The sequence below is a fragment of the Marmota monax genome, unplaced genomic scaffold, assembly GCF_021218885.2.
Source record: "Marmota monax isolate L192 unplaced genomic scaffold, Marmota_monax_Labrador192_F-V1.1 WCK01_AAM20220418_F8-fsc00362, whole genome shotgun sequence".
Lineage (NCBI taxonomy): Eukaryota > Metazoa > Chordata > Mammalia > Rodentia > Sciuridae > Marmota > Marmota monax.
The window spans coordinates 331,800-348,745 of NW_026694757.1; the positions used below are offsets into that span (position 1 = coordinate 331,800).

General features: G+C 61.4%; 1 protein-coding gene across 3 annotated transcripts in view; it reads left to right on the forward strand.

Moving 5' to 3' along the window:
- Septin9 (septin 9) overlaps positions 1–16,946 on the forward strand; it is a 140,878-nt gene that overhangs the window by 70,399 nt on the left and 53,533 nt on the right. For all 3 annotated transcript variants that reach the window (XM_046424942.2, XM_046424945.2, XM_046424943.2), the window contains one exon: positions 6,545–7,183. In XM_046424942.2, coding sequence (XP_046280898.1) covers positions 6,545–7,183 — 639 coding nt within the window. The remainder of the gene's footprint in view (positions 1–6,544; positions 7,184–16,946) is intronic.

Here is a 16,946-nt window from a genome sequence, read left to right on the forward strand (position 1 = left end):
CAGTGTTAAGTCCTTCCTGCCTTCTGCAGGGGTGGGCACCAGGCGAGTGCCAGGGGAGGCCCTGTGCAGGGAAGCAGAATCAGGCCAGGTGAGGCCGGGTGGGTGTGGCCCCAGCCGCTCTGGGTGGTGCCCCTGTCAGCGTGCATGGCCTCCCGCGGCTCACGCTCAGCAGAGGGCACTTGTGCCAGCCGAGCCACACTGCTGTGGGCGCCCCTGCGCCCGTGCTCTCTTGCCCTGATAACCCCGATAGCACGTGATGTGATGCGGACGCCCGGACCTGCCTCCGCCCCCTGCCTCACTGCCCACGTCCCCTGACACCCAAACCTCCAGACCAGGTCTTGGTTTTTTGGGTTCATCCCTTCTTTGAAGTTCAGGCCACATGCTGAGGTGCTTCTTGGGCCTTCGCTGCCTGTGGCTTTGCATCGCCCCAGGAGCTCGGGCAAGGGGGAGGGGGGAGCCTCACAGGCAGGCAGCAAAGGCCGAGGCCCTGCCCGTTGCCCACCACCCTTGCAGGGCAGCCCTCGGAGGAGACAGAATGGGGCAGAGGTCAACTGAGGCTGCGGCCAATGCCCAGGACCTCCCTCCACATGCTTTAGCTGTGGGTGGGGTCCCTGTGGGCCAGGACGACACACTGGGCCTTGTCTCCTGCTCCTGCTCTATGTCCTGGGGTCTCTGATCAGGCCCTGGCTCCTGGGCAGCCAGTGTCTTCAGGGACAGACCTGCTGCGCTGCAGCAGGGGACTCTGACCAAGGCGGGTGTCCCGGAGCCTAGCGCAGAATTCCCCGCTCCCTCCTGTCTCTCAGCCCACTCCCTCCCGGGGAACCGGCACCGGGTTTCTTTTGACCTTGGGCTGTAGCTTTTCTGTACAGGACATTTGTCCCCGGCTGGGCAGGGCTTCGTGGCTCTCCTGATGCTGCCTCCCCGACCAGGCCCATCTGTGCACCAGGAAGTGCTCGATCAGGTTTCAGGAGCCGGGAGAGGCTTGCAGCCTGCGGTCAGAGCAGGGCCTTCACAATGGCCCCTTGTGCAGGGCACATTCCTCCCCCAACAGGCCCAGATCCAGGCCGCTCCTGATTCGGCCCCCCACGCGCACAGGCGGCAGGGTTTGCATCTGGAGGGAGGCCACTCTGGCCTCTTTGTGGAGCAGCTGAGGCTGTAGGTGCTTGATGGACAGGAGAGGGTGGCCCTGTGCCCAGCCTGGGAAGGAAGCCGGCCTGGAAATGCTCTCCTGGGAGGGGTCGTGGGGCTGGCGCGCACAGTCATGCCCACCCTCCAGCTTGTCTGCCGCAAGGTGCGTTTCTGAAAGTGCCCGTTGCTTCGAGCCCTGGAAATCTGCAGTGAGTACGTTTATCATTGTCCTATCAGAGGGAGGCAGGGGGTCTAATGACACCCACTGTGGTTCTGTCTGGAGCTAGTCCTTCTCCGCGAGGGTGAGTGTGTGCGTGTGTGTGCGTGCGAACTACACGCGTGTGTGACGGGGGATTAGGATCTTGGTAGACATCTTGCGTCCTGCTATTTTTATTTAGTATCCTCAGCATTTCTCATCTTCCGAAGCGTGATTTTGATGACTCTGTGGGACTTCAGCACATGGGTTTAGAAAAATCTGCATGAATCTGAATCATTTCCAGTGTTTGCAGTGGTAGTGCTGATGCAGATGGCCCGGTGCATAAATCTTTCTGTACTTCTGATTGTTTCCTTGGGTTAGATTCCCAGAAGTGGGCCAAAGCGCAGGATCCGTCTTCAGGGTCTTGCTGCAAGTTGGGGAAGGTGGAGGCCGGGAAGGTTTCAGCTGGCTTTGGACGGCCGAGAATCCGTAGAGGCCGTGAAGGTGGGCAGAAGTGAGCCTTCCCTCTCCGTCTTACCTCCCAGGGGCAGAGAGAAGACCCACAGGGACTATAGTCCCAGGGACTGTAATCCCAGCGACTCAGGAGGCTGAGGCAGGAGGCTCACACTTCAAGGCCAGCCAGGCCCATATTTGCCTGATACTGTGTAGCAGGGGAAGTCTGTGATGTCCAGCGGGGCATCTCCTGCTCCCTTTGTAGCATCAACTCCTAGCAGACAGAAGAGGAAGTGATATGTGGTCATGGGGTCTGAGATCTGCAAAGTAAGGAGCTGGTGAAACCCTTGCTGGCATCTGGGGAGGGAGGACACATCTAGTGACCTGTTGGGGGGGGTCACGGGGTGGGGGCTTCTCTAGGGTGCGTTCACGTTGGCAGAAGGGGGTAGCTCTGCCTGTGGGTGCAGGACCTACGGGCGATTTTAGGACCCTGACAGGGCAGAGGTGCCCGAGGACCCGTGGCAAGCTGTCTCCTAATTTTTCGTGGCTGGGTGCTCTCCATGAAGTCCTCCGTGGGGGGCCGTTGCACATGGACGTCCCTGCCTTAGACAGTAATCTGGTCTCCTCGCCAAATGTCCCGCTGTGAATCTCGGGCAGGGCTGCCCTCCCCAGGGACCCTCCACCATCTGGGGCCTTTGTGACTCTGGGAGGGAGGGGAGGCAGCCCTGCGGGGCCCTGCTGAGTGTGGGGGGGCAGGCCTGGGGCTGGTGGAGACACTGGGAGGGCCTGTCCCTGCAGTGGGGCCTGTGTCTGTGTCCTGTGGTCATTGTAACAAATCACTGGAAACCGGGCGGCTTAACAGGGCAGAAGGCTGAGTTCCAGGAGTCGGTAGGGCCTTGCTCCCTCCCAACAGCCCAGGGTAGGGTCCTCCTGGCTTTTCCCAGCCTCTGGGGACCCTAGTGTCCCTCAGCTTGGGCTGTATCCTCCAGTCTCTGCCTTGGTCTTTTCGTGGCCTCCTCCTCTGAGCCTCTGGCTCTGAACTCTCCCTCTGCCTTTTTCTTAAAAGGACACTTGTTGGTGTCCCTCCTAAATCCAGGATGTTCTCATTCTCAGGATCCTTAACTTGATTCCATCCCAAAGACCTTTTCCAAATAAGCTCCTGTCCTTCCCAGTTCTGAGGTTGGCATTGGGCATGCCTTTATGGTTTTTGGGGGGGTTTTTTTTTGGTACTGGGAATTGAACCCAGGGGCGCTTAACCACTGATCCACAACCCCAGCCCTTTCAATTTTTTATTTTGAGATAAGGTCTCACCAAGCTGCTTAAGGCTTTGCTAAGTTGCTGAGGCTGGTCTCTAACTTGTGATCTTCCTGCCTCAGCCTCCCGATCTGCTGGGATTACAGGTGTGCACCACGTCACATGGTGGACATGTCTCTTTTGAAGACATTATTCAAGCCATTAAGGAACCTTAGAGGAAAGTGGGGTCTCAGGTTGAAAAAAGAAGACTGTTGCACCCACTGTGGTGATGCACGTCTGCAATCCTAGTGGGTCAGGAGGCTGAGGCAGGAGGAATTCAAGTTAGAAGCCAGCCTCAGCAACTTAGTGAGGCCCCGAGCAATTCAGTGAGACCCTGTCTCTAAATAAAATACAGAAAAGGGCTGGGGACGTGGCTCAGTAGTAAGTGCCCTTGGATTCAATCCCTAGTACCAAAAAAAAAAAAAAAAAAAAGAAAAAGAAAAAAAAGAGTGTTCCTTCTCTGTTCCCAAGGCCTGTCTTCTGAGGCTCCTTCTGGGCTCTCTGCCCAAGTTAAACACTTGTGTTTCAGCCGGTAGTGAGTTCCATAGAAGTCCCAAGCTCCCGGAAGGGCTGGGAGTAGGCTGGTGGTAGGGAGTGGGCAGTGTCCAGCTTTGCTCCCAGAGAGCCACACACCCTCCCTGAAGCCACTGGTGTGGGAGGGAGGGGTGTGGACTACGTGGGCACCAGGCAGGCTCCGGGAGGAGGCCATAGTGAGCCTGGTTTGGGGGCCTGGTTCTGGAGGAGGAGGAGGAGGAGGAGGAGGAGGAGGAGGGGTGCTGGGTTGGGGCCAGCATGGTGGCACAGGCCTGTGATGCCAGCGACTCAGGAGGCTGAGGATCGCCAGTTCAAGGCCAGCCTAGGCAGCTTACGTAGACCCTGTCTCAAAACAAAAAGGAGGGGGCTGGGGGCGTAGCTCAGAGGCAGCGAGCTCCTGGGCTCAACTCCCAGAACCAAAAAAAAAAAAGAACCAGATTCCCCCCCCTGGGTCCTGGTGGTCACCATCCTGATGGCAGGGTGGCTCCCCCGGCGAGGACCGGGTGATGCAGGGTAGGCCGTGAGCCCAGAGGTCACCAGGGTGTGCTTGAGGACGGCAGGGACATGAGCCTTGAAGGGACGCAGCATAGAAAGTAAGGGCAGCTGGCCGGGGACACAGACGAGCAGCGTGGACACAGCCTGCCTGTGCGCAGGGGCGGCCCTGGCCGGGTCACCACGATACTCCACCCGCAACGCCGTGCGGTGGCAACGGGGTGCCTCCAGGTGGGCTCCCAGGGCGGGGCTCTCCAGATGGGGGCACAGACTCACTGGGACTCCGAGGGCAGGCTCTGCTTCCTCCCTGGGGCAAGCCTGGTCACGGTCTCCCCTCACCCACTGTCTGCTGTGCAGCTGGCCGCGGGGAACAAGGGCGGGAGGTGGGGGGGGTTCATAGCACAGGGCGCCCCATCTGGGGCAGTTTGGACCACGCACTGGAGGCTGGGGGTATACCAGGTGACCTCAGGTGACTAAGGGGAGTACACGGGGTACTAAGTTCTAAGGACCGTTAGCCCTGGGCATCCCTCTTACTTAGTTCCGAGCCTTAGACTTCCTGGCTGGGGTGACCTTAACCCCAGCCTATCACGCTTCTTAGAGCCAAAGCAGGCAGTGTGCACGTAGGGTGAATCCCCTGCTGGCCCAGTGACAGGGAGAGTTACACCAAGTTGCAATGTGGAGCTGTCACCCCCTGGCTCAGAACCCTGCACCCAGTGGCCACATTATCCCAGAGGCCACTGGCTGGGCCTGTGAGCAGCTGAGGTTTGTGGGTGTGATCTTGTTGGGCTGCGCTGCACCTTGTTCTCATCGTTTATCTACTTTGCAGTGCTGGGGACGGAACCCAGGCTCTTGCCCATGCTAGGCGGGTCCCCCACCACTGAGCTACAGCCCCAGCCCCAAGCCTCGAACTTGTGATCCTCCTGCCTCAGCCCCCCAAGTCGCTGGGATCAGCTACCATGTGCACCTCCGGGTCTGGCTGCAGTGTGATCTTTCAAAGGCCTTGTTTTGCTTCGGGCCGGCATTTAAGGATCAGGAGGTATCATATAGAAATGCAGAAGCTCTGGCCACCCTGGGCCCCTGTTCCTGCAGGGCAGAGATGGCTATTAGCACCTGTCACTACCTGGTCACACCTGCCACTCAGCTGACATTTCCCTGTCTGGCTTCAGGACAGGTGAGGGCGGGATGCCCAGAGCTAGCGGTCCTCATGTGAGTGCCGTCTGGGAAGCTGGTGGGCTCCACGGTCAGGCCTCAGAGCCGGGGCCGCCTCTGCCTCCCACCTCCCTGCCACCCGCCCCCTGCCCCCTGCCTCTCCAGCACCCACCAGCCCCTGGTCTTCCGAAGGAGGTGCTGGCCCTGCGGACACAGGAACTCTTCTGCATCTGGAGGCCAGAAGGCTGAAGGGTCTTGCCGAGCTGTTGCTGAGTGCCGCGACGAGCTGTCGGCCCTTTTCCCTGTGGGGAGGGGAGGAGGCTGTGGGGTCCCGTGAAGTCCTGGGCTCTGGGGGCTGGGGGGCAGAGGAGGGTTGGGTCGCTCGGGGAAGGAGCTGGGGAGGGCTCCTGCCACGTGGGCCTCTCCCTGCTGGCCGTAACCAGGCAGCTGGTTCTCATTTGGTGGGAGGCTGCAGGGTGGGGGAGGGCGGCATTGCAGGCACCACCCGCTGCCTTGAGGGAGCGGACCCCGGTGGAGGGGGCGGGAGAGCTGGGTGCTGGGCTTCAGGGTGGGGTCAGTGGTCCTCGTCCCTCAGGGCCAGGCGTACAGGATGGAGAACGTGTGGGGGAGGGAGAGGACTGAGGAGCTGGCCAGCGTGGACCCAGCTGGGGAACTGGACAAGCAAGGGGAGACAGGGCCGACCAACAGCCTGGCTCTGCCACTTGCTCTCCACGCCATCGGCCCGTTGCTGAGGTGCCTCCTGCCTCGGTTTCCCTGTCTGTGTCAGAGGGAGAATGTTCTCTCCGTCATGGGTTGTCGGGGGCCGTAGGTGCGCCTGGGCCGGCGAGCCTAGCGCTGTGTAGGAGAAGTCGCGGCGTCCACTGTTGTCCACGGGGTCTTCGTGTCCTGTCCTGATCGGAGCCGTTATGGGTGCAGTTTGGTCCTGGGGGACGCGTCCTCCTCTGGCTCAGTGGTGTCTGAGTGCCTGCTGGGAGGGGGGGGCGAGGGGGAGCCAGAAAGCCACACCTAGAAGAAATCCAGGCCCCTGCGAGCCGGAACGTTTTGTAGGTGGGTCCCCATGCCGTGGCCTTGGCGGGGCAGTGTCCGTCCTGCTCCACTGTCTTTGTCCCCAGAACTCTTGATTGCTGGTGCCCTGGGAGTCCTCTGGGAGGGGCCTGTCCTTCCTCTTAGTCCCCTGTGGTCCAGCCGAGTTACCTTCCTGGACTCTTCCTTAGCCCAAAGCACGCACTTGCCTAGCGTCCCCTGCGGCCACTCACCACGTCCTCCTCTGTCTTTCAGCCTTGAAGAGATCCTTCGAGGTCGAGGAGGTCGAGCCACCCAACTCCACCCCGCCCCGGCGGGTCCAGACTCCCCTGCTCCGTGCCACTGTGGCCAGCTCCACCCAGAAATTCCAGGACCTGGGTGTGAAGAACTCAGAGCCCTCCGCCCGCCATGTAGACCCCCTGGGCCAGCGCTCGCCCAAGCCTGCCCTGCGGAGAGTGGAGCTCGCGGGGCCCAAGGTGCCTGAACCTGTGTCCCGACGCACCGAGCTCTCCATCGACATCTCGTCCAAGCAGGTGGAGAACGCGGCCACCCCTGGGCCAGCCCGGTTCGGGCTCAAGAGGGCCGAGGCGCTGGGCCACAAGACCCCAGACCCGACCCCTCGGAGGACGGAGATCACCATCGTCAAGCCCCCGGAGCCAGCCCACCGCAGGATGGAGGCCCCTGCCTCCAAGACCCCCGAGGTGCCTGCCAGCCCTGCCATCGACGCAGCCCCCAAGAGGGTGGAGATCCAGGTGCCCAAGCCGGCCGAGGCTCCCGCCTGTCCCCTCCCACCCCAGACCCTGGAGAATTCGGAGCCTGCCCTGACGTCTCAGCTACAGAGCAGGCTGGAGCCCAAGCCCCCGGTGGCCGAGGCCCTGCCCAGGAGCCCGGAGGGTGAGTATCTGGGCTGGGTCCTACAGCCTATGCAGGAGGGGATGGGCTTTGACGTGGGGTCACTGGGGGAGCCGCTCACTTGGGGGAGATGCTCTGTGGAGATGGAGGAGCCGGATACGCAGGGCAGTGTCCCAGCGCTCGGGCGGTGCCTGGCTCCCTGACCCCTGGGACCGCCCCAAGATGCGTGAGGACGTGGACTCTGGAAACAGTCCATGGATTGCAAGGGAACCCCTTCGTTGGTCCCCAGGGGCTGTGGCAGGACTCTGCGCTATGATCCTGGGGGCCGGAGGGTTGGAGAAGAGTGGTTAGTGCTGGACGGGGTGGGGTTGAGAGCTGCAGACAGGCCTGCAGCCCCTGGCTGCTGGGAGAGGTCCTGCCAAGAGGGACCACAGGCCTGGAAGTGCCCGGCAGAGGCCGAGGCCCAGTGGGGAGGCAGGCTCCCTTGTCCTCCTGGGCTTGCTGGGGAGCCCTCTCTCCTGCTGACTCTGTGCCTGGGCCTCTCTCCCTCCCCCTCCTCCTCCCTGGGGAGGGATGGCCGTGGCCAGCAGCCTGCTGGGGAAATGGCCAAGGCCCCTGGGAAGGGGTCCCTGGACCCAGGGGGCTGTGGTACCTGCACCCACCTTCATCTGGGGGTGCTCTCTCTGTGGTCTTCTCAGAGCACCCACGGGGAGACGGGCCAGGCCTGCAGGGGCGTGCCGGGGCTGAGGGCACTGTGGTCCTCAGAAGTGTGCTTGTCCCAACTCGGCCCTTCCCAGGCTCCCAGTGAGAAGCGCCTATGAAGGGGTGCGGGGTCATCGGCCCCTCAAAGCTGAGTGTGGGGCGCAGGACTTGGAACTCGCTGGTGTCCCGTGGTGTTCTTTGGTTAGACAACCCGGACAGGCTGCCGGGATCACAGGTGTGAGCCAGCACCTGGCTTTTCGTTATTTTTAACTGTGGTGAACACAGCAGTGTAAAACCGACTGTTTCAGCCGCTTTTAGGCTGTTGTCCCGGCTTCTCCAGAACTTTACGTCTCTGTCTCCTTCAAGCCACTCCCAACCCCTCTCTGCTCCCCGAGGCCCTCCTGTCTGTCTCAGGAGTTGGGTGGCCCACAGGGCCATGTCTTTCTGGAAGTGCATCTCACCGTACTGGTCTTTTTGTGGCTGGCTTATTTCACTCAGTATGATGTCCTCGAGGGTCACCGGGTCACAATCTCCTTCCTTTTCAGGGCTGAATACTACTCCGTGCATGCATATGCTGCATTTTGTTCCCTTTCCCGGGGCCTCTGGGCAATGCTGCTGTGAGCCTGGGTGCCCTGCAGCCCTTTCAGTACCTCCTTTCGGTTCTCCTTGGTTTTCCTTCTGGAATGAGGCCCTCCCCGGGGTCAGGGTGGGGATGGATGTGCAGGCCACACCCTTGCAACTTGCCCTTGCACACAGAGCGCCTGCGCCCTGCTGAGCGCTCCATTAGCTCAGCAGGCCTGGGGTCCTGGGGCTCTGCATTTCCCGTGCCTGGCATCGGGCTGCCCTGAGTTGTGAGGCTGTGGCGACCTTTGAAGGTTCCTCCAGCCCTGGGTGTGAGTCTGTCTCTCTAAACTTGACCCTGCAGAGCCCCCCCGCCATCCACCAGGCTGGACGTCCAGGGCTGCCCCGGGTGGGCAGGGTGGTGGGGCTGTTTCCCTCACCCCCAGTCTTCTGTTGGTCCACGTCCTGGTTGGCTGTGCCACCGTATGCACCCGCTCCTGGGAAAAGGTGTTCACACTCCGCTGAGTCAGACAGGATGTGGTGGGGAGGCAGCAGGCCGTCCAGATCCTGCGACAGCTGGTGCTGGGCGCCCCAGGAGGGGTCCTGGCTCTGCAGCTTCCGCTCAGGGTGGCACTGCCAAGGATGTGCCCCGGGGTGCCAGTCTTCCCCGGCACAGACAGCTCAGCCCCGCTTTAAGCAGAGTCTGTGCCAGGCGCTGCGGCACAGGGGCAGTCCTGTGGCCTCTGCCCTCCGAAGCTGGCCAAGCCGCAGGAAGGGTGGTGGGTGGATGGGGGCTGAGGGCAGAGAGGGGGGCCTGCCTGGGAGGGGAAGGCCCCCTAGTGGGGCCTGGGGCGCTGCACAGAGCCCCAGGGAGTAGTCACTCCCACGGCTTCCCAGATGCCCCGGCCACTGAGGGCCCGGCCTGGGAGCCCAGCTCCTGTGGGGAGGGCCACGGCCTATGCTCCTGTGTCCTGTGCTCCTCTGTCCGCGTGGAGCAAGGGCAGGAGACGGGAAGGGTAGAGCCTTCCCAACGGAGCAGTGTTCCTGAAATCCCTGGCCCCTCCTCAGGGTCCCGCCTGCTTCTCTGTCCCCTCATCTGTTCACAGCCTGACCTGTGCCTCTGGACACAGACTGGCCCTCTCTTCTGTAGACCCAGCTCGCTGTCCCCTTCCACCTCATGGGGGACCAGGTTGGAAGTGACCAGAGTCCCCTGCAGACTCTGCTATGACTGCCCTCTGCAGACACCAAGCTGCCCCCTGTGCCCGAGGGCCAGCTGGCGTGGTGGGAGGAAGGACCCGGGAGGGAGCGAGCTCCTTAGACGCTCAGCCCCTTGGCCGCTGCCTCCAGGGCCTGGCCCAGCTGCTTCCAGACCAAGGCCCCGAGGGGCACAGCAGTGAGGTCCACTCCCACCTGGGGCTCGCTCGCCTGGGCCCCACTCCAGCTTTTCTCTGGTCTCCACACTCTTCCTCACAACCACAGTCCCCGACCCCTGGTCCCGTCCCCATCACTGCTTTGTGGAACTCCTGTGTGTCCCCGTGACTCCTGTGTGTCCCTGAGCGTCCCTGCGACTCCTGTGTGTCCCCGTGACTCCTGTGTGTCCCTGAGCGTCCCTGTGACTCCTGTGTGTCCCTGCGACTCCTGGGTGTCCCTGCGACTCCTGTGTGTCCCTGCGACTCCTCCGCATCCTCCGGGCCGTTTTGCTCTTTCTCCTGTGAAATACCTGATATTTGGCTTGGGATCTAAGCTCTTTGGGTATGAACCTTCTTTTCTCGGCTGGATGTGTTTTTTTCAATGGAAAAGTAGTTTTTCAGGTTATAAAAAGTAACAGCTCTCCTTCCTTAGAATGCAGAAATCACAGACAGTAGAGGGAAGCCCCTTTGCCGGGGCCAGCGTGCGTGCTCTTGAGCATTTTCCTGGACGCTCTTCAGGATCCTTCCCTTCCCCCAGTGGCATCTAGGTCCCTGGAAGGTGGGCTGTTGCCTTTGGTTTGGGAGAATCCCACAAGACGGCTGGTAAGGGACTTGGCCCAGCAGGTGCTCCACTGATAGTGTTGGAGTGGCCCACGGGTGCTGACATGAGCTGGCTTTTCGTGGCTCTTGCAGGTGGTGCAGGGACCCTACAGATCCCTCAGGGACCCCAGGACTGAGCAGATGCTTTTCCTGCCGACTTCGCCTGGGGCAGCTGCTTGCCTGCCGGGGGCACCTGCTTGCCGGCCGGCTGGGGTCACCTGCGGTGCTGGGGCAGGTGGTCGGGGAGGACTCTGCAGGGCTTGCCGCAGGTTTTGAGCGCGTGACGCGGGGTGGTCCTGGAAGGGTCGGCATTCAGGGGCCGCAGTGGGCTGAGGGTGGCTGAAGAGGAGCCCGAGGAGTGCGGGCAGCTGAGGGCAGAGGCCGCCTTGCTCCTCCCGGCCCGGGGCTGTTGAGGCCTGAGCCTGTGCTGCGCTGGATTCTGTGTTTCCTGAGTCTGGCCCTGGCCCTGGCCCTTGGCCCCTGCTTGCTGTCCTTCTCTCAGAAGGGACTTCATCCTCTTCAGGGTCCTCCCCGGTCCATTCCGTCTGTGGGTAGGGCTGGGCTGTAGGGCTGTTGGCTGGGTCCCTCCCGGGCCAGGCTCCCGAGCTCCCGGCGGCCTTATAAGGTGCGCTCCCTGCGCGACTGTGATTGTGCCTTCTCTGGGCTGCGGGAGCCAGGCTGAGTTCCTGGGTGCGTCCGGCTCCACCCAGGAACCCTGAGCTCTTACCCTCCAGGCCTCTGTTTTTGAAGCTGTCAGTGAGGAGGGTGTGGATGGCGGGCCCCAGAGCTGCGTGGGCTCCGCTGCCAGTGGGTGGTCCCTGGTGGTGCCAGGGGCTGCGTGTGAGGGAGGCCCAGGGGTGGGCAGGCGTTGCCCTGTGACTCCAAACCTTTGGGAACAGCATGGGTGCGGCTGCGGGAGGGGCACTCAGGTCCCCGCTGAGGGACATGGGGATGTCCTCACCAGGCCTGTGTGCAGGGCGGGGGGCCAGGGGGGCTGCAGGACAGTGAGGCGCTGAGTGGGTTAACCAGCAGAGGGTTCCCTGGGACCACCGGCGGGGACTGGAGGGTCTGAGGAGTGGAGTCATCAGCCAGGGGACGTGGACTGTGTACCTGGCCCCGCCCGGGAGGACTCAGGGTGCCAGCACTGCGTGGGGTCGGAGAGTGAAGTGGGGAGAGGGTGCCCCCAGGACTTAGGGAGGAAGTGTCCCTGCCTCAGAGCCCCTTCGCAGTCCTGTGAATTTGTAGGACGCCACATTCTGCAGGGTGCCCCGTGGGCCATCTCTGGCCTGGGCATTCCCCGGCACTGGCCGGAGATGCATTTCTGCTTTTGCAGAGACACAGCCCGTGTCCAGGAGGGGCATCCCGCTGGACTCTTACCGTGAAGACAGCCCTCTGCTCCGAGCCCCTCCAGTTTTCCTGACTCGCCCCAGGGGGCACCCGACACCCCATTACCCTGTGACGGGCCTTCCCCTCCCCTGGTCGGAGGCCCACCTTCTGAGCTGCCTGGTTTGCAGGGGAAGCCCTGACCTGGGGGACAGGGGGACCTATGGGGGACGGGCCAGGCCAGGTGGGTCTCCAGGGTGGGGACAGCGAGGACAGAGCCTGTCTCTGTGGTTTAGGACAAAGAGCCCCTCCCTGGCTGGCCGGTGGCCCAGCTGTCCGCCAAGCCCCGTGTGCGCGGGAGGGGAGCCAGGCCGCCCAGGGAATGCGCCAGGCAGCTGCAGAATGCCTTAAATAGAGCCGCGCAGCTGCAGGGCGGGTGGGGCAAGGAGGCTGCGCCCCTCTGCCTCCATGGGCCCGGCCCTGACCATCCAGCCTAGGCCCCAGGCACATGGCCCTGGGTGAGGCCGGCCCTGGGTGCAGGAAGGCGGAGCAGCTGTCAGAGGAGCCGTGCCACAGCCGCGTCCGCGGCCTCCAGACCCCGGACAGCTGCTGGGACCCAGGGTCTGCACGGAGGGGCGGCTGTCGGGCCTCGAGCCAGCCGGGCAGCCCAGCCGGGCAGCCGCACTCTGAGCACAGAGGCACATCCCACCCTGGGGAGCCTGCAGACTCCCCGCCTTGCACCCCGAAGTGTGGGCAGCCCCTGACCAGACCCTGGGTTCCAGTGGGCGGGCCTGGGAGGATGCCATGTGCCCACACTGGCTGGACAGACGTGTCCCCCATGGCCTCCTGTCTTAGGGCTGCAGGAGGCGCTTCCCAAGCCAGGCCCCGCTTCCTCTCTGGGGCTCCCCGTGGGTGAGTAGGTGACCTCCCCAGCCTGGGGCTCCTGCAGCCTGGGATGTGGCTGAGAGGCCAAGCAGCAGGGCCCAGGGCTGGGCCTTCCCTGGCTCAGAGGAGATGGTGGGATGGAGAGCCCCACCCTTGGCCTCCCTGCCCTCCCTGCTGGGGTTCACCTCCGCAGCCCAGGGACTCAGAGGAACCCTGTATAGAGGTCCCTGCTCTTACCCAGTGCTGTTCAGAGAGGGAAGGTGACTGGTCCTCGGTCACACAGCCTCTTTCCCCTGGCTTGAGCTGGATTCCAGTGGCCTCTGATGGAAACCGTCCTCCACTGCGTCTGTCCCCATCTGCAACTTGGAACCTATGTGACTCTGGTCACCACCGGCTCCACTCTCTGCTTCCAAATGGCCCAGAGGTTCCAGTTCAGAAGCGCAGTGCATGTGGCCACCCCAGGGCCTTGGCCTCTGTCTGGGGAAGGGCAGCGGCTGTGGACGTGCACTTTGCCCTGTTCTGCTGGGCTCCCTCTCCTGCCCTGCCCTGGGCCTGAGGATGTGTGCTGTGGCCCGTCTCCTCGCGGTCAAGGTGACAATTCCTCTTGCCTGGTGTCACCAGAAGTGGTGACTTGGTAGACTGCTTCCGGCCCCTGGGAACAAGCCCCTAGTTGAAGACCAGGCGTGACCCTCACTTGGCGAAGGGCAGTGCTGTCCGAAGTCCCCGTGCAGCGCCTTCTGGTGCGGCCCCGTCGGTAGCCATGGCCCCAGGGTCTGCACGGCCAGCTGCTGCCCCTGTCCTCCGGGGGCTGCTCTCACACTCCTCCCCTTTCCTTCCTTCCTTCCAGAAGGCGCTGCCCGGCCACGGTAGGTAGCAAAGGTGCCCACCTGAGTAGGAGGAGAGGGAACCCGGCCTCTCCTCGCCCGTCCCCGAGGTGGCCGGTGTCGACAGCGTGTCGTGCCGTTGTCCCTCAGGATTTCATGTGCTGTCAGGACTCTGTCAAAACGTCTGTGTCCTGGGCCGCGGTGGGCTCGGCGGGGCCAGGGCAGGGCCGGGTGGGCTCAGCAGGGTGGGGTGGACTCAGAGGGGCCGGGGTGGCTTCGTCAGGGCAGGGTGGGCTCCGCGGGGGGCTGGGGTGGGCTGGGCTGGCGTGGGCTCTGTGGTAGAGCAGTTTCTAGCAGGAGCAAGACCCCGGCTCCACCCAGCCCTGCAGAGGGAGGAAGGGGACGGAAGCCCCGGTGCCCCCTAAGGACACTAGGGTGACTCTGTTCCTGGCTTCTCTTCCTCCCGCGGGTGGCGCAGGGCCTCGCGCAGGCGGGCGGCAGCGGGTTCCTCTTAGCAGCCGCGTCCAGGCTGTCGCAGTCCCCTTGTTTCTGTCCAGCTTGTCACAGTGAAGGAGACCTTGAGAGCAGCCCTGAGCGCCCACGCTGGCCTTTGTGCCCTGTGACTGCCATCGGCCCCTAGGAGGGGTTTGGCATTCAAGGGTGTGTGCGTCTTAAATTTTGATCCAGTTTCCAAACTGTCCCTAAAGTGGTCACAGCCCTTTTAGTGATGACGGCGAGACCCCGTGCCCTCGCGGGTGGTGGGGCAGAAGCGCTCCCACGGGCGTCTTGTTGGGGCCCACATCACCCAGCTTTGGAGGAGGCCACTTACGGAGGCAGGGCTTGTGTTGGCACCTTCTGGAGGGTCACCTTCTGGAGGCTCACCTTCTGGAGGCTCACCTTCTGGAGGGTCCGTCACCTGGCTGTCTTAGTCACCTCGAGGTGGAGCCCAAGGGCTTGCAACCTGCCTCGGGAAGCATAGCCTGCGAGGCCCCAGGGTTCCCTTAGGGGGCCCCAGACTCCTTCAAAGCCCCCGTTCCCCGGGGACCCAGCCTTTCACACGGGCTTTATGCAAACTGGAACCGTCCGTCTTAAGTGAGAGAAGTTACCTTTGTATGTCCGCAGGCCCATGACCCTCTGCTACCCTTTCAGTCCCGGTGTCAGTCTTGCTGATTTCTTTGAAGACACCTTTGTCATAGCTGGTACAATTGTCTTTCCCCAGTTGTTAACTTTTTTTATTTTTTATGGTACTAGGGAATGAACTCGGGGTGCTCTGCTGCTGAGCTGCACCCCCAGCCCTTTCTGTGTCTGAGACAGGGCCTCTCTAAGTTCCCAAGCCAGCCTCAGCCTTTCCATCCTCCTGCCTCAGCCTCCCCAGTCATTGGGATCACCGGCATGCACTGCTGCATCCCGCTCCTAGTTGTGGACTTTGCTGTTTCTGGTGTGTTCTCCCAAACAGAGAATTTTAAGGCCTATGTAGTCAAATTCCTCCTGTTACTTTTAGCTTTTGGAATTCGTGGCTTCCTGCATTCCACAATTACAGCAAAGAATTTCCCCTGCGTTTTCTTCTAGTACTTCTGTGGTGTTATTTTCATGTATTGAAATCATTACTCCATTGGAAGTGATTTCGGCTGAAGCAGTTCCCCAGGCGTCCCTGCAGTGAGCGTGCCCCGCAGCGTGGGGTGTGCTATTTTTATCATTTCTAGTGTCAGTGACTGCTGGCTGAGCAGAGCAGTTGGATGTGCTCCTTCATCCCCCCGAGCTGGAACATCTTCACAGTGACACAATCATCTCCTCCATGGAACTTGAAAAGAATTCACGAGTGAAACCATCTGAGCCGGAGACTTTTGCCGGCATCTAGTACTTTAAAAACTCAGAGCTATGAGTTTGGGGTATTCCTCCTCCTCCTCCTCCTCCTCCTCCTCCTCCTCCTCCTCCTCCTCCTCCTTCAAATGTATTTATTTCCCTAGAAAATCACTCTTGGCATTCAGAGGTCCCTGGGCCACTAGCTGTAGCACAAAAGTTAGCGAGGATGGCACCAGAGGGGACAGTCCCTGCCGCCACCTGTGTGCCCAGCAGCTCCCTGGAGCCTGGTGTTGTTGCAGAGGGGCGCACAGAGATGGGCCGGGCCGCACACGCGTGCAGTGTGACGTGTGCTGAGAGGGACGCGTCCAGGGGACCCTGCACCCGGAGGAGAGAGCGCCCTGTGCTCGCTGCTGCAGCCCCAGAGGAGCTGGTGACCAGGGAGCTGGGCCTTGAGGGGGCAGAGGGTCCAGGCAGGAGAAGTCTGTCAGGCCTCAGGAGTCACGAGAGGTCTGGGGTCATGGAAGGTTCCAGAAAGTGGGTTATGAGGCTCATTTCACACCACGAACCAGGGCACACATACCTGTAGGAGTGTGTGGGGTGTGTGGTGTGTATTAGTGTGTGGGGTGTGTATGTGTGTGTGGGGTGTGTGCGTGTCTGTGTATGTGTGGGATGTGTGGTGTATGTGTGTCTGAACTGTAATGTATGTGTGTGTGTGTGTGGTGTGTGTCTGTGTGGTGTGGTGTGGGGTGTGTGTGGGTGTGGGGTGGGGTGTGTGTGTGTGTCTGTGTGGTGTGGGGTAGGGTGTGTCTGTGGGGTGGGGTGGGGCATGTGTGTGTCTGTGGGGTGTGGTGTACCAGGAAGCACACCTGTGATCCCAGTGAATAGGAAGACCAAGGCTGCAGGATCTCAAGTTCAAGGCCGGCCTCAGCAACTTAGCAATACACTGTCTCAAATTAAAAAGGGCTGGTAGAGGGCTTGCCTTGCATGCACAAGGCCCTGGGTTCAGTCCCAGCACCACACACACACACACACACACACACACTAAAAAACAAACAAATAATAAAAGGGGCTGGGGATGTGGCTCGGTGGTAAAATGCCCCTGGATTAAATCCCCAGTACGCCCCCCCCCAAAAAAAAAAGAGAAGAAAAAGAAAGAAACCCCTTCCCTTTAGCGCTTCCCCAGCCCTAAGCAGTGGCTGACATCTGGGCGTTCCTTAGGACGGCGTCCTGCACTGGGTGGCTTTGTGGACTTGGCGTGACATCTTCAATGTTCATCCTGGTAGCATCTGTTGGTGCTCCACTCTTTCATGGCTGAATGATATTCCAGTGTGGGTGGATCACTTTTGGGGGTCTCTGCACTCACAAGGTGACAGACACAGGGCTATTGCTACTGTTTGGCTTTTATGAATATTTTCTGTTTAGAGGAAAAAGTGCTGTTGGTGGGATGTTGTTCCTTGGACCCGCTGTGGGATGCACTGGGCTAGCAGATGGGATGCGTAGCTGGTCCCTAGGTGCTTGAAGCCGGATCCCGTGCAGCCTCCAGGGTGGAGCTGCGGTGTCTGTGTGTGTGGTGTGTCTGTGGTGTAAGCCAGGCCTGAGCAGATCTGCTGAAAGGCCCTGTCAGGAGTGTGTGTTTATTTGCTCACTGCTTGTTGGTTAAGTAAATCCAAAGGAGAAGATGCACCAATCTTGAAAATT